The 24902-nt window shown below is 43.6% G+C and overlaps 1 protein-coding gene and 2 long non-coding RNA genes across 9 annotated transcripts in view; 2 read left to right on the forward strand and 1 right to left on the reverse strand.

Moving 5' to 3' along the window:
• Positions 1–21263, reverse strand: part of LOC309475694 — a 30009-nt gene extending 8746 nt beyond the window's left edge. For all 7 annotated transcript variants that reach the window (XR_014197774.1, XR_014197775.1, XR_014197776.1 and 4 more), the window contains exon 1: positions 19896–21263. This is a non-coding gene — a long non-coding RNA (uncharacterized lncRNA). The remainder of the gene's footprint in view (positions 1–19895) is intronic.
• The window catches only part of LOC309475698, a 246011-nt gene that overhangs the window by 184317 nt on the left and 36792 nt on the right, over positions 1–24902 (forward strand). The gene's annotated exons all lie outside the window — the stretch shown is intronic.
• Positions 374–23807, forward strand: LOC309475652 (uncharacterized protein). Its single transcript, XM_082138552.1, has 5 exons — positions 374–589; positions 1888–2211; positions 18284–18598; positions 21279–21401; positions 23105–23807. The coding sequence occupies exons 1-5, from the start codon at positions 544–546 to the stop codon at positions 23173–23175; spliced, it is 879 nt and encodes a 292-aa protein (XP_081994678.1). The 5' UTR covers positions 374–543; the 3' UTR covers positions 23176–23807.

Below are 24902 nucleotides of genomic sequence, written 5' to 3' on the forward strand. Positions count from 1 at the left end.
GCATCAAGCCTGCATTTATTTGATCAAAAATACAGAAAAATTTAAAATTTACAATTTAAAATAATGGTTTTCTATTTTAATATACTTTTTGATATAATTTATTTATGTGATGCAAAGCATATGTGTGTGTGTGTGTGTGTATATATATATATATATATATATATATATACACATATATATATATACACACATATATATATTTATATATATATATATATATATATATATATATATATATATATATATATATATATATATATATACATGCCCCTTTTTTACATTTGAGCCCCTGCCCCTGAGGAACTCTTTGCACGTTCCTGCCAATCAGAACACCGAAAAACATTTTACAGCCTACTGTGCGTGAATGGCTTGGTCTTAACTTTGGATCGTTTTTTGTTTTGTTTTCATTTTCTTTCTTCTTGCCATAGACGTAACGCTTTCGCAGAAATCACGTGACCTTGACAATTTGATTCGAGCCCACCCTTATCCTGACCTGCATCACTTCTTTCATTCAGTTTGGATTTGGTCCGAAGCGACATCAGTATGAGGAACCTTTACTTCTTTATTGGGGCTTTATTGCTCGTGGACGGTGAGTTACATTCATTTTCATTAATTCAGCACTTTCCGTTTCAAATATAGGCTATACCAGAAAAAATAACTGCGCATCTGCTGTTGTCGTCTAATTTGCTTGTATGTCTATTGTTTGTTAACAAACTGATACTTTTCTGCAACTAGACGTGGTGATAAATCATAGTGTGAAAGTGACACCACCATAATGGTATTTTTTGGGGAAGTTGGTTGTGCACGTGCGTGGGTTTGTTTGACATTGAACACTAGAGGGCGCCGACGACCTGTAATATTCTGCACAACACTTTATTTATTTTTTTTTGGGTCGGTCGGTCTGTCGGTCGGATGTGAATTGTAAAATGTAACTCCTCCTGTTTGAAACTAAACCACACATTTTCTGTTTGTACTGTAAAGATAACAGCTATGTCATTTAATGACACTTGTTACTGAATCACATTTTGAATGCACTGGCTTTGAAGAACTCCAAAATACAGACAGAAGTAAAAAGAAATGTTGCAACCATGCCAAGTCTCCCCTACTGTAACCACGTTTTTTTTTTTTTTTTTTGGTTAAGTTAAGGTTGATGTGTGATAAACCTATTTATTGGTTTATCACACATTCTGTGTCATTGTAGGTCTACAACAGAAATAGACTTGCATATCTTCATCAATATTGTAATTATCACTATTGTTATTGTTACAACCAGTGGGGTTGAGGTTTTAATTTCAGAAATATTATGCAATCCACCTTTATAAAATAATTTGATTAAAAAATGTGAACAAATTGTAAACATGTTAATTAGAAATACTACAATTTGTAACAAACATCAAACAACTAGGCTGCAGAGCCCCTAAAGGGACAGTTATGTAAAAAAAAAAAAAAAAAAAAAAAAATCTAATTATGAGCCGTTTCTTATATTTAACTTTTACCTCAAACCTGTTTTTTATCATTCTTTATATATATATTTAGTGACTTCTAGTAGTACTTTTACTTTTAGTAATTCTACTGTCTTCTGAGGATGCTGGTGCTCACGCATGACAGTGATTAAACTCCTGTACTGAATTTCTAAGTGGTTAAAATGATTGTGAAAACTCATTTCCAATTTACAACACTGTCTGGTCTTCCCTATATCTGAAGAATTATACAATTTTTGGTTTAGCCAGGCCACAACAGTGATACAGACTCAGTTCTGGATTCTCCATCTCTCTGTTTCAGCCACATAGAGAGCACTTCAGTACAATAATGAAAAAACACTGTAACATTTGTTGCACTGAAAAAAACAACAACTAAAACAACTCTTTTTATTTTCTCCCCCACCAGGTGTTTTTGGTGTGGAGAAAGTTGATGTGACAGTGTCAGTGATGGAGGGAGATTCTGTCACTCTAAACCCTCAAACTGAAATACCAGAAGATGCTTCAGCTCAGTGGTGGTTTGGTGATAAAATCATAGCTCAAATTAAAAAAGCATCTGGACACTTCTCTACATCTGAGGGTCATAATGTGGGATTCAATGGCAGACTGAAGCTGGATCATCAGACTGGATCCCTGACCATCACAAACACCAGATCTGACCATACTGGACTCTATAAACTAGAGATCTCGACCACAGCTCAGACACATGACATATTCAGTGTTACTGTCCATGGTGAGTAACTCAAGTCTTACAATCTGATAACTGGAATAAAATCTAGATTAATTTTCTGAGAACAGTTTAGATGATGTGGAATAATCAGAGGTTTATTCTTCAAAACCTGTTGTTGCTTTTGTAAATTAAAAATGCACCTATGAGTGCAAGTTAAGAGAATAATGTGTATGTGACACATTACAATGAAATATGTGTAAAGGAAATATTATCTATTGACTGAACTCTAACAGAGAGTTGCAGCAAAGAGGAATCTAAAGTTATTTTCACAACTTTAAAAAGAAGAAACAAGAGGCATATAGAGTTGTATTATGTTAAGTGTCTGTTTTGTTTAATGTGTCCAATCAGAGCTGCAGAAAGAACGATGGGGGCGGGGTTATTCTTTTAGTAAGACTCTAACTAACAAAATAGTATAATGTTTTCCTCCTAAAACACACTTACAGTGAACAATTTAGTTGGAAATTGATACAAATTTCCACTCTCTCAGAAGAAACATTTCGTAAGCAAAGAAGAATTAATCGATATTTGTTAAACGGATCACTTTTTGGACTAAAAAGTCAAACTGATTTTGTGTTTTTGCAACCGATTTTTGCATGATTTAATTGATCTGTTGTCGTCAATTATGGAAGTAGAATAATGTCAAATGTTTTTTAAATAAAAAGCCTGTTGAATTGCACTACTTGAAAAAAAAAAATAGGCATTGCATTAACCATGCTTGCATTTTAATGCATTGTATTTTTAGTGCTTACATTTTTATGGGCTGAAATACAACATGGTTGAAAATTTAAGCTGTGAATATTTAAATTAAAAACATTTCAAACACCTTTTCATTATAAAAAATTCAATAATCCATATTCACCTTTCATATTTCACTTCCAAAATATTCAAACTGTTTAAAAATACAACCAATAATTTTCAACAGACAATTTTCGGTCCATTTTATTTCGCTTTGCAAATTCGCTTCCACAAATTCAGTGGTTCAAATTCGACAGTAAATTCATGTCACGACCGCACAGAGAGAAAGGGGCACAGGATCCAAATGCAGTGTGGTGAGGCTTTATTTTCAGGGCAATCCAAAAATCAAGGTCCAAACACAGGCAGGGGTCGAAAATCCAGACAGGCAATATCAAAACAACAAACAGGCAAGGAAAACACGAGAACTGAAGCGGCGTGACATACAACATTGATCCACAAGGAACACAAGACAAACAGGGCATTAAATACATGCATGACGAGGGGAAAACGAGAGACAACTGGTGATTACAATTACTAACACCTGGGTGTAATACACAGACAGGAATTGTGGGGGATGAAGTTCATGTGCATGACACCGTGGGGAAAAGTAGGACATCTAGTGGATACACGGGGAACACAACCAGACACTGTGACATTACCCCCCTTCAACGGAGTGGCTCCCAGACACTACAAGACAGGACAAGGAACAAAACAAAAGTTCAGGAGGGAGGTGGCACGGTGGAGGATCAGGGGGAGGGACGGGGGGCCAAGTCCATGAAGGGAAACAGAAACAGGGGGTAACAGACTCAAAGGGGGCCAGGGTGACACAGACAATACATCAGGGGAACAGGGCGAAGCAAACAGTCCATCCGGTGGCCGGGGCGAAACAAACAGTCCATCGGGCGGCCAGGGCGGAGACTTTCCCTCGGGCGGCCAGGGCGGAGACAACAGTCCATCGGGCGGCCAGGGCGGAGACTTTCCCTCGGGCGGACAGGGCGGAGACTTTCCCTCGGGCGGCCAGGGCGGAGACTTTCCCTCGGGCGGCCAGGGCGGTGAAGACCCCTCGGGCGGCCAGGGCGGTGAAGACCCCTCGGGCGGCCACGACTCAGGCACTGGAACTGGCACCACCGACTCAGGCACTGGAACTGGCACCACCGACTCAGGCACTGGAACTGGCACCACCGACTCAGGCACTGGAACTGGCACCACCGACTCAGGCACTGGAACTGGCACCACCGACTCAGGCACTGGAACTGGCACCACCGACTCAGGCACTGGAACTGGCACCACCGACTCAGGCACTGGAACTGGCACCACCGACTCAGGCACTGGAACTGGCACCACCGACTCAGGCACTGGAACTGGCACCACCGACTCAGGCACTGGCACTGGCACCACCGGCCCAGGAACAGACACCACCGGCCCAGGAACAGACACCACCGGCCCAGGAACAGACACCACCGGCCCAGGAACAGACACCACCGGTCCAAGTGTGTGCGTAGCCCACACACACCACACGGCTGTGGCCATAATGGCCAGTGTCGCGGTCACTGAGGGCTCAGGAACAGACGCCCCCGGCTCAGGCTCAGGAACAGACACCACCGGCTCAGGAACAGACACAGAAACAGACACAAGCACAGGCACAGACTCAGGAACAGACACTGGCTCCGGCTCAGCAACAGACACTGGCTCCGGCTCAGGAACAGACACTGGCTCCGGCTCAGGAACAGACACTGGCTCCGGCTCAGGAACAGACACTGGCTCCGGCTCAGGAACAGACACTGGCTCCGGCTCAGGAACAGACACTGGCTCCGGCTCAGGAACAGACACTGGCTCCGGCTCAGGAACTGGAACAGACACAGACACTGGCTCCGGCTCAGGAACTGCTGGGCAGGTCACTGGCTCCGGCTCTGGATCAGCTGGGCAGGTCACTGGCTCCGGCTCTGGATCCGGCAGGACTAGCAGCGTGGACGGGGCCGGCAGGGCGAGCAGGGTGGGCGGGGCCGGCAGGGCTAGCAGCGTGGGCGGGGCCGGCAGGGCTAGCAGCGTGGGCGGGGCCGGCAGGGCTAGCAGCGCGGGCGGGGCCGGCAGGGCTAGCAGCGTGGGCGGGGCCGGCAGGGCTAGCAGCGCGGGCGGGGCCGGCAGGGCTAGCAGCGCGGGCGGGGCCGGCAGGGCTAGCAGCAAGGGCGGGGCCGGCAGGGCTAGCAGCCCATGGACGGCCTCCGGGGCGGCCCTCCTCACCGCGGTAGCAGCAACGACCTCCGAGACAGCTTCCCTCTCCACAGCCGCCGTGGCTTCAGAGACAGCTTCCTCCTCCACAGCCGCAGTTGCTTCAGAGACAGCTTCCTCCTCCACAACAGCAGCGGCCTCAGGGACAGCTTCCTCCCTCTCAGCAACAGCGACTTCCAGGGCATTGGGGGAATTGGGGGTCTTCCTCCTCCGTCGCTTACGGCGGTGAGGTGCCGGCTCTGAGCTGGGCTCTGGGGTTTGAGCGGTGTCTGTGCTGGGCAGCGGGGATGCGCGCTCTGTGCTGGGCAGCGACGATGCACTCTCTGGGCTGGGCGATGCACTCTCTGGGCTGGGCAGCGGCGATGCACTCTCCGGGCTGGGCAGCGGTGATGCACTCTCCGGGCTGGGCAGCGGCGATGCACTCTCCGGGCTGGGCAGCGGCGATGCAGCTTTCTTTGAACTGAGCAGCGATGAAGCCTTCCTTGAGCTGGGCAGCGATGAAGCCTTCCTTGAGCTGGGCAGCGATGAAGCTTTCTCTGAGCTGGGCAGCGATGAAGCTTTCCTTGAGCTGGGCAGCAGTGCAGCTTTCTCTGAACTGGGCAGCGATGAAGCTTTCTTTGAGCTGGGCAGCGATGAAGCTCTCTCTGAACTGGGCAGCGATGCAGCTTTCTCTGAACTGGGCAGCGATGATGCAGGGGAGGCGGTTGTATCCCGCTGGCTTCGATGGTGGAGATACATCGTGAACCTCACAAAATCCAAAATTTCCAGCCCCTTCATTTCCCATTGGGGCAATGGATCGTCCAAACAACCATTAAGGATATCCTTCAGGGAGGCGTCATTGTGGCCTAGGTCTTGTGCCATTCTGAAGAAGGTTTTAGAAAATTCACTTACAGCTTGACCCCGTTGGCGTAAGCCCATCAATTCCTGAAACCTTCTCCTCCTCTCCTTCTGAGTGATGGTGGAAGGAGCCTCAACCACCGAACTGCTGGATCCCTTCATTTTGGTGGATCAATCTGTCACGACCGCACAGAGAGAAAGGGGCACAGGATCCAAATGCAGTGTGGTGAGGCTTTATTTTCAGGGCAATCCAAAAATCAAGGTCCAAACACAGGCAGGGGTCGAAAATCCAGACAGGCAATATCAAAACAACAAACAGGCAAGGAAAACACGAGAACTGAAGCGGCGTGACATACAACATTGATCCACAAGGAACACAAGACAAACAGGGCATTAAATACATGCATGACGAGGGGAAAACGAGAGACAACTGGTGATTACAATTACTAACACCTGGGTGTAATACACAGACAGGAATTGTGGGGGATGAAGTTCATGTGCATGACACCGTGGGGAAAAGTAGGACATCTAGTGGATACACGGGGAACACAACCAGACACTGTGACAATTCAACATTGACGTCCAGGAACTGCAGGAAAAGCAGTAGATTGCCGAGCGTACTCTCCATCTGCTGTTAGTCGACCTCACCATCAGATGGTGCAAAAGCGCTTGTTGCTGACGAAGACATTCATTCATAAAATGAAAATGATAATCTGTGTCAGTATATGTGGAAAAGATGATAAACACACAAAAGCTGTGTTTATGTTTCATTCAATAACTTCATTGTTACTTTCCCTGTGTATTCTACATGTTTCTTTCTCATGGTAGCTTTCTCTACCATGAACAGGATTATAATCGGTTTCCCTCAATACCTTATACTCAAGGATTTCCCTTCCGTTGATAGTGATATGAAAGACCAATCTTGCACCTTATTAGGGAAGTAGGCTGTAGGCTATTATATAGGCTACAGGCAAGAAGATGGACTCAGAATATGATCTTAACGCGCAAAGTTTCATGCTGAGCGTTTTGTGATATACTGACATAAAATCAACACATATATAGTATGCATACGTGTATTGCATTAGCTTAAACTGTCACAGCACTTGCATATTGTCCTCCTATTGTTAGTTTAACTGTAAATCGCTTTGGATAAAAGCGTCTGCTAAATGACTAAATGTAAAAATTGGCTTGATATTGGACATTAGCACATTTAGGGACCGTCTCTAAAGTTGCATACAACATTGGCATACACGTTTCTAACTTCAATAGCAAACTTAAATTTATTTGAATAAATATCAAAAATCCAAAGGGTGCGCAGTATGCCTGACACTAAATGAACACTTTACAGTTGGTTATATGACTGTAAGTCGTTATAATCAAGTCAGTGTAATCAAGCCATCTGTATGCCAATCTATCACTGGGAAACGCTCAGCATTAAGCTTTGCGCGTTATTCTGAGTCCATCTGCTTGCGTGCGAGTTTGGTCTTTTACATCACTGTAGTCCATTAAGCTACGTTAAGCGTTGTATATGTCCAGCAGGGGAATCCTTAAGTATTGAGGGAAACCCTAATGGCCTGCATGCAGCACATCGCCACAATATAAAGTTAAGGCAACTAAACAACCAAGAGAAATATATGTCAACCTCAAAAATGTAACATTGGATCTGTATATCCGCATCGGGGAATAACATTATAATCTCGTTCACGGTAGAGAAAGATGCATGTAGGCTACACAGGAAAAGTAACCGTGAAGACACTGAATTTAACATAAAACAGCCGTCATAATAATCACAAATACACTTACATTGCTGTAAATGAGTTTTATGAATGAATGACTTGTTCTAACTGTTGCTGGTCTTCAACACGCGCTTTTGGACCATCTGCTGGTGAGGTAGACTAACAGCAGATGGAGAGTATGCTCGGCAATCTACTGCTTTTCCTGCAGTTCCTGGACGTCAATGTTGAATTTACTGTCGAATCTGAACCACTGAATTTGTGGAAGCGAATTTGCAAAGCGAAATAAAATGGACCGAAAATTGCCTGTTGAATATTATTGGCTGTATTTTTAAACAGTTTGAATATTTTGGAAGTGAAATATGAAAGGTGAATATGGATTATTGAATTTTTAATAATGAAAAGGTGTTTGAAATGTTTTTAATTGAAATATTCACAGCTTAAATATTCAACCATGTTGAATTTCAGCCCATAAAAATGTAAGCACTAAAAATACAATGCATTAAAATGCAAGCATGGTTAATGCAATGCCTATTTTTTTTCAAGTAGTGCAATTCAACAGGCTTTTTATTTCAAAAACATTTGACATTATTCTACTTCCATAGTCAATAGACAAAAACTGTTCAGAACTCTCCGTTTTAATGTTGCGTGAATAAGTGCGAATGGCGCCCGTTCTTAATGGTATATTAGATGATTATTTATTTATTGCATCTGATAGATCATACTTTCAATAAAACATTTGCAATGGGTTTGTAAAATGTGTTTTTTTATGCATGTTTGGCCTGAGTGTTTGTTGCATTTCCACTGTTTTGATCAGTAGGGGTCACCAGCCTGTGGCGTTTCGAACGATTCGAAACAGTTAATCATTTTGTGAAGCAATTGGTTCAATTTATTCAAAGATTTGAGTTTCTTCCATCACCAGTAACAAGAAAACCGTAAGGCAGGAAATGGCATTACAGAGAAAAAAGCTGTAGACAATTTTAAATGTCAAGGTTATTTTTTTATAAAAACAATAATACATACCTTTATCTGGTCAAACAAGTGAAAGTGACATGACGTGTCGTGTAGCCAAGTACAGTATCCCATACTCTGAATGTGTGGTCTTGAATTTCACCCATCCAATCACACACACACACACACACACACACACACACACCAGTGAGTAGCCTATTGAACACAAACACAGCCATTTTTGCTGCGGTGCCCGGGGAGTGATTGGGGGTTCGGTGTCTTGCTCAATGGCACCTCAGTTGTGGGTAATGAGAGTGGAAGAGAGCGCTGTTCATTCACTCCCCAACTTACATTTCCTGCCGGTACTGAGACTCAAACCCGCAACCTTTGGGTTACAAATCCGACTCTAACCATTAGGCCACAACTGCCCCCTTCAAATAAAGTACCCCTTTAAAAAAACGTTTTATGACTCTGAAATATTTGTGAGAAATGTATTATATGTTTTTAGTGTACAGTCATGTGTGTTTATAGCCTGGCTCCGCCCTCCTACGTACTTCCGATTAATTTTCATTTTCCTTTAGTACTACGTCTGGGTTTGCTGTATATTCTTAGGTTTTCTCCGAACAAATTTTTACTGGTCCAATCAGCGAACAGAGGGAGTGGCTGAGAACGATGACGTTGAGGTGCCCTAGTTTAAAGGGATAGTTCACTTTGAAATTAAATTTTGGTATGTTTTAGCTTACCTCAAGGGCATCCAAGATGTAGGTGTCTTTTTTTCCGCAGAAGTTTCAATTTTGATATTTTTAGGTCAAACCGTTCTTGTCTGTCAGTCATATAATGCAGGTCTATGGTCACCACCTCAAAAAGCAAGCACAGAGTCCAAATTAAAACAATTCCCCGTCGTCCAAATTAAACAATTCCCCGTCGTCCAAATTAAACAATTCCCCGTCGTCCAAATTAAACAATTCCCCATCGTAAGTACACATTGATGGCCCAAGACACGAAACGAGCGGTTTGTGTGAGAAAACGAACAGTATTTATATCGTTTTTACCTCTTGAACACAGCCATGTCGAAGTGATCTGAGAGCGCGGGCGGGTATAGAGATATACACTAGATGTCGCATTGGCTACTGCGAAACCTGACAGACAAGAACGGTTTGACCTAAAAATATCAAAATTGAAACTACTGCGGAAAAAAAGACACCTACATCTTGGATGCCCTTGAGGTAAGCTAAAACATACCAAAATTTAATTTCAAAGTGAACTATCCCTTTAAGTTGTAGACAAACGTCACGACTACCGGTAACGTCTCGGTTACGTATGTAACCCTCGTTCCCTGAGTAGGGAACGGAGACGTTACGTCGGATGACGACGAATGGGGTTTCGCTTAGAAAGCCTGTCATCTTCGAGTATATAAAACGAGCCTATGGCAATGAAATGCCATGGGTCTGCGGAATTTGCATTGCGTAACTCCGCCCCACCCTGGGGGTATATATGGAAGTACGCTGCAACATGCAGATATGTCTTCGCTGAGGAGCCGAGACTGAACTCAGGCGTTCCAGCGGTACAGCGGAAGTGGCAGGGAGACGTAACGTCTCCGTTCCCTACTCAGGGAACGAGGGTTACATACGTAACCGAGACGTTCCCTTTCGTTGTCACTCCGAGTTACGTCGGATGACGACGAATGGGGTTCCCAGTGTAATCACGCCACCTCCCGACTGTCTTCCAGTGCCCTGCGTAAGTGTGAGCTCCCTGTCGTGAGACTGGCACGGACGAAGTACTCCTACTTAACACAGGATTACACCAAGGTACACTGGGAAGCATATCTCAGTGGAAATATGCAATCATGCCCAACCCGAAGGGGGGGGACTTGGAATACCCATATGACCCAGGAGGGCTGCATATGGAGAACACTGGGGTGTCCAGCCGCAGGTGGAATATTTCAACCCCAGGGGTGGCAAGGTGGCTTGCCGAGGGAAAGACACATGCTCAGAGAGGCTTACAGTGGAAATACACATGTGGGGGTCGCCCAGAGGGGGAACCATGCACATGGAGGCACCTAGCCAAGCGCGAAGCTGCCGGTGGCAAACTCTGGCGTTGACATCGTCAGTGCTGGAGGAGACTCAGGGCTATGAGGCTCACCTGAGGAAATATCGCACGTATCCCGTCCGTGGAGAGGAATGGCGAGCAAGCGAAGACACCTGAGCAGAATCTATTACCGGCTAGTTGAAGCGAGTACATGAGAAGAAACTGGCTCCACTCGGAGATTGTAGAATCTCGCGAATGTGTTAGGTGTCGCCCAGCCTGCAGCTCTGCAATGTCTGTTAGCGAGGCGCCATGCGCTAGAGCCCAAGAGGATGCCACACTCCGGTGGAGTGGGCCGTCACACCAAGGGGGCATGGTCGACCTTGCTGCTGGTAAGCCAAAGCAATGGCGTCCACTATCCAGTGAGGCAACCTTTGCTTGGAGAGAGCCTTTCCCTTCAGCTTCCCACGATGACAGACAAAGAGCTAGTCAGAGGTCCTGAAACACTGCGTTCTGTCTACGTAAGCACGGAGGGCGCGTACTGGACAGAGCAGTGCCAAGGCTGGGTCTGCCTCCTCCAAGGGCAGCGCTTGCAGGTTCCCCACCTGGTCTCGAAAGGGTGTGGTGGGAACCTTGGGCACATATCCAGGCCGGGGTCTCAGGATCACGTGAGAATAGCCGGCCCGAACTCCAGGCACGCTTCGTCAACCGAAAATGCGTGCAGGTCCCCTACCCTCTTGATGGAGGCCAATGCAACCAGGAGCGCTGTCTTCATAGACAGGAACTTAAGCTCCACTGATTGCAGAGGCTCAAAGGGAGCACTCTGCAGGGCAGTTAAAACCACTGAGAGGTCCCAAGAGGGAACGAGAGGAGGGCGAGGAGGATTCAGTCTCCTCGCTCCTCTCAGGAACCTGATGATCAGGTCGTGCTTTCCTAGAGACTTACCTTCAACTGCGTCGTGATGTGCGGCAATGGCGGCAACATACACTTTCAGGGTGGAAGGAGACAGCCTACGCTCCAACTCTTCTTGCAGGAAGGAAAGCACGACACTGATCGAGCATTTTGTGGGTTCTTGATGTTTAGAAGAACACCAGTTGACGAAGAGGTTCCACTTCAACGCATAGACATGTCTCGTGGACGATGCTCTAGCGGAAGTGATGGTAGCCACCACCGCAGGTGGTAGGGTACTCAAACCTACCTCGTCCCGTCCAGGAGCCACACGTGGAGGTTCCAAGAACGGGATGAGGGTGCCACAGGGTGCCCCGTCCCTGAGAAAGCAGGTCCTTCCTCAGAGGAATAGGCCAGGGAGGTGCTGTCGCGAGGAGTACTAGTTCTGGGAACCAGGTGCGGTTGGGCCAATACGGGGCAACCAATATCACCTGCTCCTCGTCCTCCCTGATCTTGCGCAAAGTCTGCGCAAGAAGGCTCACTGGGGGAAACGCATACTTGCGTAGGCCCCGCGGCCAGCTGTGCGCCAGTGCATCCGTGCCAAGCGTGCCCTCGGTCAGGGAATAAAACAGGTCGCAATGGGACGAGTCGTGGGAGGCAAACAGATCTATCTGAGCGTCCCCGAACTGATCCCAAATCAGCTGGACCGACTGGGGATGGAGTCTCCATTCTCCAGCGAGAGGCCGAAGCCGAGACAGCTCGTCGGCCGCACGGTTCAGCTCTCCCGGGATATAAATGGCTCGAAGCGACCTCAGATGCTTCTGACTCCATATGAGGAGGTGGCGGGTGAGTTGCGACATACAGCGGGAGCGTAGACCACCTTGACGGTTGATGTACGCTACTGTGGCGGTATTGTCTGATCGGACTAGTACGTGTTGACCCCTGAGCAACGCCCGGAAGCGGTGCAGGGCAAGGCGTACAGCCAGCAACTCGAGGCAATTGACATGCCAAAGGCGTTGGGGACCTGTCCAGGAGCCCGCGGCAGCATGTCCATTGCACATGGCGCCCCAGCCCGTGGTGGAGGCATCCGTTGATACAACAACATGCCTGGAAGCTCGTTCTAAGGGCACTCCGGCCCGGAGAAAACTGAGGTTCGACCACGGGGTGAAGGTCTGACGGCAGGCCGGAGTCACTGGGACTCGGAGCGTGCCGTGTTGCCATGCCCACCTCGGGACTCGATCGCGAAGCCAAAGCTGAAGCGGTCTCATATGAAGCAATCCGAGCGGCGTTACTGCGGCTGCGGATGCCATATGCCCCAGGAGCCTCTGAAAAAGTTTCAGTGGGACCGCACTCTTGCCCTCGAATTGACGAAGGCAAGTCAGCAGTGACTGCGCGCGCTCGCTCGTAAGCTGCGCGCACATGGCGACCGAGTCGATATCCATACCGAGAAAAGAGATCCTCTGCACGGGGCAGAGTTTTCTCTTCTCCCAGTTGACCCGAAGGCCCAGACGAGCTAGGTGCCGGAGCACTAGGTCCCTGTGTTCGCAAACCTGGTCTCGAGAGTGAGCTAGGATCAGCCAGTCATCGAGATAGTTCAGGATGCGAACCCCGTGTTCCCGAAGGGGAACAAGGGCTGCCTCGACGACCTTCGTAAAGACGCGAGGAGACAGGGCTAGCCCGAAAGGGAGAACCGCGTACTGGTATGCCTGCCCCTCGAAAGCAAACCGTAAGAACGGTCTGTGTCGAGGAAGAATGGAGACATGGAAGTAGGCGTCCTTCAGGTCGATCGCTGCAAACCAATCCTGCGGCCGCACGCATTCGAAAATGCGTTTGGCCGTGAGCATCTTGAACGGCATCCTGTGAAGGGAGCGGTTCAAGACGCACAGGTCCAGGATTGGTCGTAACCCACCGGTTTTCTTCGGTACAATGAAGTAAGGGCTGTAGAAGCCGGACCTCATTTCGGCTGGAGGGACAATCTCGATCGCACCCTTCGCCAGTAGGGTGGCGACCTCCGCTCTCATGACAGGGGCATTGCCACCGACCATAGTGAAGCGGACTCCCCTGAAGCAGGGAGGAGACCGCGCGAACTGAATCGCGTAGCCGAGCCTGATGGTTCTCGCAACCCGGCGGGACAGTCTGGGAATCTCTAGCCAGGCCTCCAGAAACTGCGCCAGCGGGGTCATACGAACCACAGACGTACCGTCGGTGGTGCAGCGAGGCGGAATGACCGGCCCAGGCGAGGGTGGCATAGCGGCCCTGTGCGGGGGCACGGTCATTAGCCGCGTCCTGCCAGAGGAGGCCAGGGGAGGACCAGCGTCCCACGGGGGCGTGCTCTGGCAGGGGTCTGGCGACAGAGGGGGATGAGAGGAGCGTGGCCCGTGGGCGGCGCGTGCTGTCATCCATAGCCTCTTGGGGCTCAGAGAAAGAGCATCAGTTCTTTTGAATGAGATTCTCACCCAGCCCTCCACCGGGGGAAGGAGTGGTCCTGCTACCAGCTCCTGAAAGAACTGAGCCCTAACTCCAGGCTACCTGTCTCGAAGTGCTGCTTAGCCAGGTGTTAGCCGGCTAAGGGCAAGGACAGGCGGTGCCAGCCTCCAGCGACCTCCTCGTGCTCGGGCCGGGAAGGGTCGAGGGGAGGAGCCGCATGGAAGCGGCGTCGGCGGGAAGCGGACTAAGGAGACCACATGGACGGATGACCGTCAGTGCAGAAGCCTGAGTCCGCTTCTGGAGTGATCGAAGACTGTTGGGCGCAGTCCTCAACCACACCGCCGACCAAGCTGCCCGTCTCAAGAGTGCTGCTTAGGCTGGCGTGGCAGTCTAAGGGGCGGAGACGGGCAGCGCCGCCCTCCTGCGACCTCCTCCTGCTCAGGGCCAGTGAAGGCCCGAGGGGAGGAGCCGCATGGAGGTGGCCTCGGCGGGAAGCAGACTAAGGAGACCGCACGGACGGATGACCGTCGGTGCAGAAGGCCTCAGTCTGCTTCTGGGGGAGGTCAAAAACTGTAGGGTACAGTCCTCAACCACACCGCCGAGGAGCCCAGCCTGGGACATGAGAGAGCTGAAAAAATGAATTCTCAGACCCCCTCACATCAACCTGGCTGAGCCCATGTCTGGACCACTCTAGTGGACACCACCTGACCCAGGATCACGCAGGTACCGATGTCGCCCGAGAGCGAGGTCAGTAGTGTGCGCGGCGGAACGACCAAGCCGGGCATGGGAGGCATAGCGTCCCAGCAAGGGGGCGTGGTCGAGTTTCCGCGTTCTGTCAGTGTTGGCCAGGGAAGGACTAGCGTTCCACTGCGGCCGGTTCTGACAGAACTCCCGAGTCAGCACTGCCTCGAAGGCGAAGGCGACACACAGCACTGCATGCCTGTGCCACGATAGTGACAGAGAACATACAGCCCATGATCGCCACGCGATCGAGTGCAGCGAAGGCGGAGGACGCCTGCGGGCCGCGAAAAGTCACGTGGACTCCCACGGGCCGGAAGCGTCCTGATGCACATCCGGGAAGCCTACAGCGCTCGGGGGGAGGGCGGCGCCACTCCAGCCGATGCTTTCAGCTGCCCGGGAAAGCATGGCCATCAGCTCTGGATCTGACTCGACTAACGCTGACACTCCAGAGGGAGGCAACGCAGTCGAATCCTCATTTCCAGAGGAATCAAGCCCGCCTTGTGATGCTGTGAGTGACATGACACCACCTGCTGGAGCCCCGAATGAAAACACTGGGTCCCTAAGAAGAACCAGGTACACACGGAAGCCCCACGGTTTGCGATGTGGAGGGGGGCGTGGCCCGAGGAATGCTCGTCGGTATATGCCACACTGTAACCCTCAGATCACCCTGGCCACCAGCCAAAGTATCCCCTCTCGAGGAAGAGATAGATTGGGGTGTGGCAGAGGGGACTCTACCCACACGGGGATCATTGAGTCTCGATCTATGAACATCGCGATGGTCACGTTCCCGCAGAGAAAACGTGACTCACCCACGAGCGCTGCTATACTCGAAGATGACAGGCTTTCTAAGCGAAACCCCATTCGTCGTCATCCGACGTAACTCGGAGTGACAACGAAAGGGAACTGTTTTTTCTTTTGTGCGATGATGTTGTTGAAGTGTTTTCTTTCACTTTTTTTTATATATTTTTGTTATTCTTAATAATTATTGTTGTGTTCTAATTCTGTTATTTCACTTTGTAAACTGAATGTTCAAATAAAGCATTAAAAAACAAACAAACAAAAAAGCACATACGTCACAACCAAACGGCAGATCTAATCGTTTTAAACTTCAACAGAGTACCCGCCTTCAAAGAAGTTAACGCTTGTCAATGGAGAGCGGCCAGACTCTATGTACAAATGAAATGTACGAGAGTCTGGTAGGACCAGGCTAGTGTGTTCATGGTGCAAAGGAAATATTGTAGTACTTTTTAAACTGGGTCAGATGATGGCCAAAGCTACAGTATCATTCATGTTACTCACTGAACAATTGTTCATTTGTATTCACTGTTTATTGTGCTCAATGAATAATTCTTGATTTCTAATATTATTTTATAATATTTTCATAATTATAAACATACTGGTTTGTAGAAAAATTGTTTTAACATTCAATGCACTTGGTTGTTATTGTAGTTATTTACATATATATATATATATATATATATATATATATATATATATATATATATATATATATATATGTATATATATATATATATATATATGTATATATATATATATATATATATATATAGTAACGACTGCGAGTATGAACCAAACACCGACTAATCTTCTTCCAGAAGATTCGTTCAAACTCTCTGCTTCTCGCGAATGAAGGGGGAAGATTTGTTCAGAACGTCTCATGATCATCATCAATCTTGCCATCGGATCCGGCATCACCGGTCTGACTATTTAGAAGAGCCCCCAGCACTAACGAAATAACTGGTCAATGCTAGCTTTGTTGCCAAATACTGATTGGTTAAGAGAAAGACAGAGACCAAGGTCTCACACAAGAATCCTCACATTCTAGATTCAAATTACCCAACCCAGAGCCATGAATCATTCACAGTCTCCAGAAAGTCTGCGGACCAACGACTTTTATTGGTCAACTTTGATAGTTTGCAAGACGGATCGATACCAGCAGATGTTGCTGAACCCCCACAGCATTCCAGACCCCCTCCTCCTTAAGGACCTCTGAATGAACAAACCAGAATTCTTTTCTCTCTAAACCAGAAAACTGAGATTCTTCCTACAGTATACATAAAACTCATTCAGTAACAATTTTCAATGGACTTATAAACATCATACATCATTCTATGTGTTTCTACGATATATGTGTCCATTTAATATGCCTTGATCCCATATAATTCATGTAATTGTTATAATTATTATACGTGTGTGACTGAAAGTGTGTACTGTTTCATATCAATGCTATCTTACGAACACCACTAGTAAGTTGGCTGGAATGAAATCTGTGTAATATGTTTTGATCTTCTTTTAATTAGAAATCATGTCTAAACTGTGGCCTCTGTTCTCTCTGCTTAAGAGCTAGAAAACAGACCCCCCCCCCCCCCCCCCCCCCCCCCCCCCATATAAGATAATTTACGATCAGAACTGAAAAGAATGCCACCTCCTAAAGTTAGCCAGTGTCTAATTGGCCAGAACTCATCCTGGAGGTTGGACAAACTTTGAGTTTAAAATCTTAGACCCGAAACAAAGCTCTCGCTGCTCTCAAAACTCTGCTCTCTATCTCGGTGCTCTCGCTCTCTGGGTTCACCCTCAAGAAACGCTCTGCTATCACTCTCAAGAGAGATGGGCAGAAAAAGATGAAGATCTCAATCAGACAAGTAACCATGTAGACACGAAGAGACAAAGAACCCAAATTAAGATCAGAAGAACGGGTTCAACAGCTTTATTCAAGCCATCTTACTACTCTCGTCTAAGTTGTCTTTTCTTTTCTAAGTTTTCCTTTATTTTCCGTGGTGAGTCTCGGTTCTAAGTTAAGTTTTGCGACAAGATTTTGAGCCACGTTTCTTCTGCAAAACTTGCATATAGAAACTTGGGATTTCATCATCTCACTCTTAAACTCACTCGTAAAACTTAATCTTTCCTTACTCTTTTTCCTTCTGCAACTCGTATGAATGTGTGTGTGTGTTTGTGTTAGATATTAGTTTTATGTGTTAGTATATAATCAATAAAGTATTGTTTGTATTTGAACAAAGAGATTACTTGTGTTATCTGCTTGCAAATTTATTGTCTTGAACTTCGATCTAAGTACCTATGCTTACCCTGGATTTAGTTCTTAATTTACTGTTGGGGGGGGGGGAATTCTTCTTTCTTGGCCAGGAAGATATTATATTTCCTAGAGTTAATAACTGTTTATGCTTTCTGTTCATTGGATGAACTGATAGACTAATCATACTATTGGTTCTGCTACAGTAAATTCTGAAAATAATTAAATGATTAATTATTGATCATAATTCGTTATGAATAATAATTAATTAGATTTATACGTGGGCGTATAAACGCTACTATCTATATATATATATATATATATATATATATATATATATATATATATATATATATATATAGTGAATAATAAGGTGGATACTCAGTTGCATGTGTTCACTGAAATTACTTAGTGTTATAAAATGTTAATCTCATAGAAACTGTTTCTGTATTTTTTCTAGAAATGAAGATTATGTCAGTGATGGAAGGAGATTCTGTCACTCTTCAGACTGATACTGAAACACAGAGAGATGATCAGATACTGTGGATGTATGAACCTGAAAGCACCCGTATAGATGAAATCAACAGAGCGGTCAGTGAGTTCTCATTATATGAAGATGTTCTTGATGAGAGATTCAGTGACAGACTGCAGCTGGATGATCAGACTGGATCTCTGAACATCACAAATATCACAAAAACAGACTCTGGCGTCTATAAACTACAGACTAGCATCAGAAAAGTCGACGAATACAAAAGATTAATTCGTCTTGTCAGGGGTGAGTAGAGTTTGTTTGTCTTATTTTTTTGCCATGCTATAAAATGTGATTGCATTAAATCAGTAATTAATATTTGCTAACAATTCTCAAGTCTGTGCAGAAAAAAACTTGGACAAATTTCAGAAGCGTAAAGGAAATTAAAATTTTTTTACAGGACAATTGTTAGACTCTTTGTTTATCTTAAAGAAAAAGCTTCTTAACTAAATGGAAACATGTTTGTGGTGACACTGGTGAGCTTAAAATTCAGGTATTTACTTTTTTCTAATAATCATCATGAATTAATACGAAATCACCACCTCATAAAATAGTTACATTTCCTCATGAGATCAGGTTGAGCATATTCTGCTACCCCCATAACAACGTCAATGCCTCTGCTTTAATGGTGTTATTAAAAGGATATCCACCCAGAGTAATCATACCATCCCAGATGTACACACTACTGGTCAAAAGTTGGGAATAATTAAGATTGTATTTTATGTTTATGAAACAAGTCTTTTATTTTCACTAAGACAACTGTTTTCTATTTGAATACATTTTAAAATGTAATGAATTCCTGTGTTCATCCCTGTGATGGCAAAGCTGAATTTTCAGCATCATTACCTCAGTCTTCAATGTCACATTATTTATGTCACATTATTTATGTTCCATTATTTCGAGGTTGCAGTCCAAAACAGTGACTCTAATCACCATATAGGCAAAAGTTCACTTCAAGAATTACCACACTACTGACGTGATCTTATTTTTAGCACACATGGGAGTTATTGTTGGCACATAATCAACATTTTATCTCTTTGGAAAGGCATATCGGCATATTTTTTCATACTGGGCCAATGGTTTCAGTTCAAGCCTTTTTTGGCTGATTCCGATGGTGTTCCAGTAATTTTGTGTATCCCTACGATGCAGATTAATTGCATGTTTATGTGCCTGATAATCATGTTTATTGTAACCATGTTATTACGTTTTGATTGTTACGTCTCCCTATTTAAGATGACTAGGGGTAGTAACAAAGAGATTTATCATAAGAAGGCAATAAATAGGGAATAAAGAATAATGAGAGCATGGACGAAGGAAAAGTGAAAGCATAGTTTTTCCCCAAAAATATACTGTCATTAAAGTATGTTTTAATAAAATATATATATTTAAAAAATACAGAAACTAAAGTCATTTAAAAAATAAAGATTCTGAAAGCATTGAATGAGATCCCATAATAAATCAATATAGATTTATTATAGATGGAGATATTATGATTAAAGGATTAGTTCACCTCAAAATGATCATTTCCTGATAATTTACTCACCCCAGTGCCATCCAAGATGTTCATGTCTTTCTTTCTTCAGTGGAAAAGAAATTAATTTTTTTGAGGAAAACATTTCAGGATTTTTCTCCACAACAATGGACTCCAATTGCAACCAACGTTCTGAAGTCCAAATCAATGCAGTTTCAAAGGGCTATGAAGTGCTTCAAACGGCTCTGCACGTTCCCAGCTGAGGAATAGGGTCTTATCTAGCAAAACGATCGGTCATTTTAAAAAAACAACAACAAAAAAAAACATTTATATACTTTTTAACCACAATTGTTCGTCTTGTGCTGGTCTGCGACGCGCCAGGGATTACGTCATCACGTTGGAAACGTCACGCGTCACGTCATCTATCTAAGTTATTTGTCTGTGTACTACGGTTAAAAAAGGCAGGGAAGGGCGAAAAATTCCATCTCGTTTTCTCCCGTTTTCTCCTCCAACTTCAAAATCGTCTGACATCTTTGTTTTAATTTATTATTATTATAAAAAAATAAAAAATAAATTGTGACGTTTCCAACATGATGACGTAATCCCTGGCGCGTCGCAGACCAGCACAAGGACAGGCTTCTGGAGGGGTTGTAGACTTGTTAAAGAGAGCAGAGGTACTACAGGGTGCAATAAATGACAGGGGACTTCAACTTTACTTAAATATTTTCTTTCATTTTAAGTTGTTTAATAGTCTAAACAACAAATAAGAGTGAAGTGAACTACTTCACTAGAATAAATTTACATTTTCAGGAAAGTAACGCTAAATAATGAATACATCAATGCAGTTACAGAGTCCAATCCAACTGGCATGCTATCAGTATTAATAATGGTTTTGACGGTCTAGATCAGGGGTTTTCAACTCTGTCATCACTCTGCTGCAGAATTTCAACGGCATCAACATTGATTCCAAGTGATAATATTAGATTTTCATGATGATTTTCAATTGTATGATTATGACAATGAGTAGGTACTGACACGTGTTGTCTAACTCCAATAGAGTTAGGAAATGTCTCTAAATGCAAATCCCAATGCGTCTTTTTCATTATCTACATGGATATTAAAATCACCAACAATTAGGACTTTATCTGCAGCCAGTACTAACTCTGATAGAAAATCAGCAAATTATTTGATGGTTTGTATTGTGCCCTGGTTGCCTGTATACAGTAGCCAGCACAATTGTCAAGCGGGATTTAAAGTATCAGATCATATAAAAGCAGGATATATAGTGCTGATGTTTATAGTGTGTGTTATAGATCAGACACATTTACACGAATGTCTGTCTTTATCATTACAGTATCAGATCTTCACTCAGGTTATATAGTGCTGATGTTTATAGTGTGTGTTATAGATCAGACACATTCACACTAATGACTGTCTTTATCATTTCATATTCAGGTCTGTCTCCAGGTGCTGTAACAGGGATTGTTGTTGCTGTTCTGCTGCTGGTGTTTGCTGCTGCTGCAGTTGCGGGTGTGATTTACCTTCGATGGAAGATCTCTAAACTAAAAAGACCTAAGGGTAAGTATCACCCACAGTTCACATAATTTGGAAATAAACCTGAGAAGTCTGAATACTGTTAAACAATAACAGATGAAGGGCAGACACTGGTCTACTGTGATCTGCATCTGTGTCTGTAGAAAACACAAACTGAACATAGTATCTGCAAATATGATAGTGTTTGATCTCAACAACAATTGCACCATTTTTGTGTCTGTGTATGATGTGCCTCATTAATCTACAATGAATATATTCAATATTTTAAATATATATTAAACACATTACATAGAAACTGTTTAACTTTAGACTGAAGAGCAAATAGGGCATCATATCCTGGACAGATCCTGAGATAGAGAGGTCACATATGTCTTACAACCTAACATAAAATAAGCTTAGGTATTTAACTAAGAATAATAACAATTAATAATAAAATAATACAATTACTGTATAATTAATTAAAAGCAACATGGTACTTCTGCAAGATCATACTGCAAACACAAGTCTGCACACAACACACTGAACAATAAATGTTTAAAATTAGATCATGTAAATGTTTGGTCTGATAAGATTATTTAGCAACACTTTCTCCATCCAATACAATCTGATCTGATTGGCTGGCTTTATTCGCCTTCTAAAAATCTGTTTACGAGATACCAGATTGATACAGGAAGTGCTTTTGAGTATAAAATAATGATTTGCTAAATTTTTTTAAAGGTAGTTTTCACAACAAATCTGAGATTTGTGAATTTGAGTATATAGTAGCAACTATAGACTAGAAGAACTGTGATCGGCTGCTTTACATGTCGGTCAGATTGTTCTTTGTATTCTTGTATGCCAGTGAAAATTATAGTTTTACAAAAGATGAAAATATGTGTTTGTTTCCAGCAAGGGAATCAAAATACTGCTCAGGATGGACAAACACTGTAAGATGTGTGATATGGATTCATTCTTGTTCATTCAGACATCATTACAACATTAACACCATTAATACGAATATAAAGATACGAATATAAAGATAAAGATGACCTTGATTTCTTTTTAATTTAACTTTACAATTTTGTCAGATTTTCTTGGCTTTCACTACAGAGAATTCTTACAAATACTTTTCCCTGTGTGACACACTGACCTTCATTTAGATATCAACCTTGTAATATATTCAAGGAAAAAAAAGATGCACAAGTGAGCAATCTTATTCTGTATATAACACTGTATATTATATACTAACTTGCCATTTAAAAGAAAGATTTGTTTAGTTTTCACAGATTTAATTATTGTATTTTAATATTTTGTATAATATATAAATTTTCCCTTTTGAGTAGATTCTTCACTGTTTGAAACATAATAAACTCGGAGTGACACTTTAAAATAAAATGAAGGAATCTATTATTATTGGATGTATATGTAATAGTATTAAAAAAAAAAAAAAATGAATCAATGTATTGATAATTTTTCAGTGCCACTCCTGATCAGTTAAGCGTGTAAATTTAACAATGAATGAAAAGATTAATTGTTTAAACAAACAGTTTAATTAATACAGCAGGAGCCCTGACTCTGTTGATAACACTCAGCATTTAATCTTTATGTTAATATGGCTTCATTAGTTAATTTAATAAACACTGTTAATACAGTAAATTGAATTGCAATGCTGTGTCAGTGTTATAGGCAGACATAAGACTGTTCATTTCACTTTTTAACTTCGTGGTTCTTTCTTTGCTTTCTCACAGATGATGCGGAAAATAACGGAACAAACGATCCTTTGAAAGATGAGACTGCAAACAGTGATGATATACTTTAACAATATACACATTAACAGTGTTTGAAGTCAAACCACATTTGTGCTTTTGAGATGTGAAATGAATACATAAAGAGTTTTGTTTGATTTGGCATAAACAGAAACATTATTTTGTTCATTATGAAGTTAATGTAACACTGTCTTCCACACTTATACTGATCGTATTTTTTCTTGTATTAAAAGTCAGCTTGACTGCTTTATGGTGATTTAGTTTGTGACACTTTGTAAGAAGGCTTGATTATTTTTACATTTGTACAGATTATATCAGAAATACTCAAACTGAACTTGATGTACATGTTTTTTTTCTTGATGGCTTATTTTTTAATTGATTCTGTTGCACTGTTACTTTTATGTTTATTTTTTATTCAATGTATGCTTAAATATTTTAAATGATTGCCTTCTTAAAAACCTTGTAAGAATATAGACAAGTAAATCTGTCTCTGTCTCCTAATAAGATGGGAATATCTTAAATGTAAAGTGACTGATTTCATGAGGACTGAAGTGATAAAAGCTCAGAGTGTCGCTCTGATATTCTGTGTTCATACTAAAGTTACAAATGATCTTACTGTCTGAACAGTTTTTTCAGTTCTCATTATGGATGAGTATTATGAAAATAAATGCTTGTTTTGCCATAATTGTGTTGCATGTTTGTGTTCAAAATAGTATAATAATAGATTTAAAGAATTCAGTATATGACTCAGACACATACTGATTTATAGTGAGTTAAAACTCTTTATTTGAAATGCCTTTTTTTTTTTTTCATTTTATAGCGATTTACTCTGTTGTACACCCAACAAATGTCAATACGATGATTAGTGTCACACCACTGTATGGACGAGGACACAGAGATAATGGTAACAAAGGTTTATTTAGACACGGTATGCAGCTCCGGATAGCAAGGAAGCACACAAGGTCAAACTCAGGGAATATAACGTTGAACTTAGAGTCTTTAGTATGCATGGAACAGATATAGTCACTCAGGGCAATGGGCTGGGATACAGGAAGCTTCGCTGGTGGAGACAAACAGAACGGGTCTTGATCTTGAGGTTATCCAGGTAATAGCTGATCACTGATACAGGCAGAGAACACACAGAGAGTTATGGAAAGTCTGAACTTGAGAATACTTGCGGAATCACAGAGACACTTGGGAATAACGCTGGGGAGTCACAGACGTCTGAAGACGAGACCGGACAGTGAACTGTGGTGTGACTGGGGTTTATATCCAGAGTGAGCGTGGCATGTGAAGTGATGAGTTGCAGGTGTAGATAATCAGAATTCGGGTGAGTGTGATCGAGACCAGGTGTGTTGAGTTGACGCTGGCTGAGGTGTGCTGAGTGGATCCGTGACAATTAGCACATAATTTGTAAAGAAACAGAATCACAGAGAGTTTGATCATTGATCTGCGGTGAAACATGTATAAACCACCTCCGTCATTTCAGATTTCTGTAAGGAACACAAAAGGAGAAAAAAAACCCTGATGTTTCAGATGCAAAAACTGCAGGAGCTCAAAATGAATAAATGACAGAAATTTGCGGCAAATTAGATATTACGGGTTTCGCTCCAACCCTTAAAAAAACTCACCTGCCTGTTTCTAGTAATCCTGAAGACATTGGTTAGCTGGTTCAGGTGTGTTTGATCAGGGTTGGAACTAAACGGCAGGACAGCGGCACGACAGGACCGACAATGCCTATCCCTTGTTAAACATATATGGGTATTAAACAGTAGTTTAA

This window comes from Leuciscus leuciscus (genome assembly GCF_965113295.1).
Source record: "Leuciscus leuciscus genome assembly, chromosome: 15".
In the NCBI taxonomy this organism is placed as follows: Eukaryota; Metazoa; Chordata; class Actinopteri; order Cypriniformes; family Leuciscidae; genus Leuciscus; species Leuciscus leuciscus.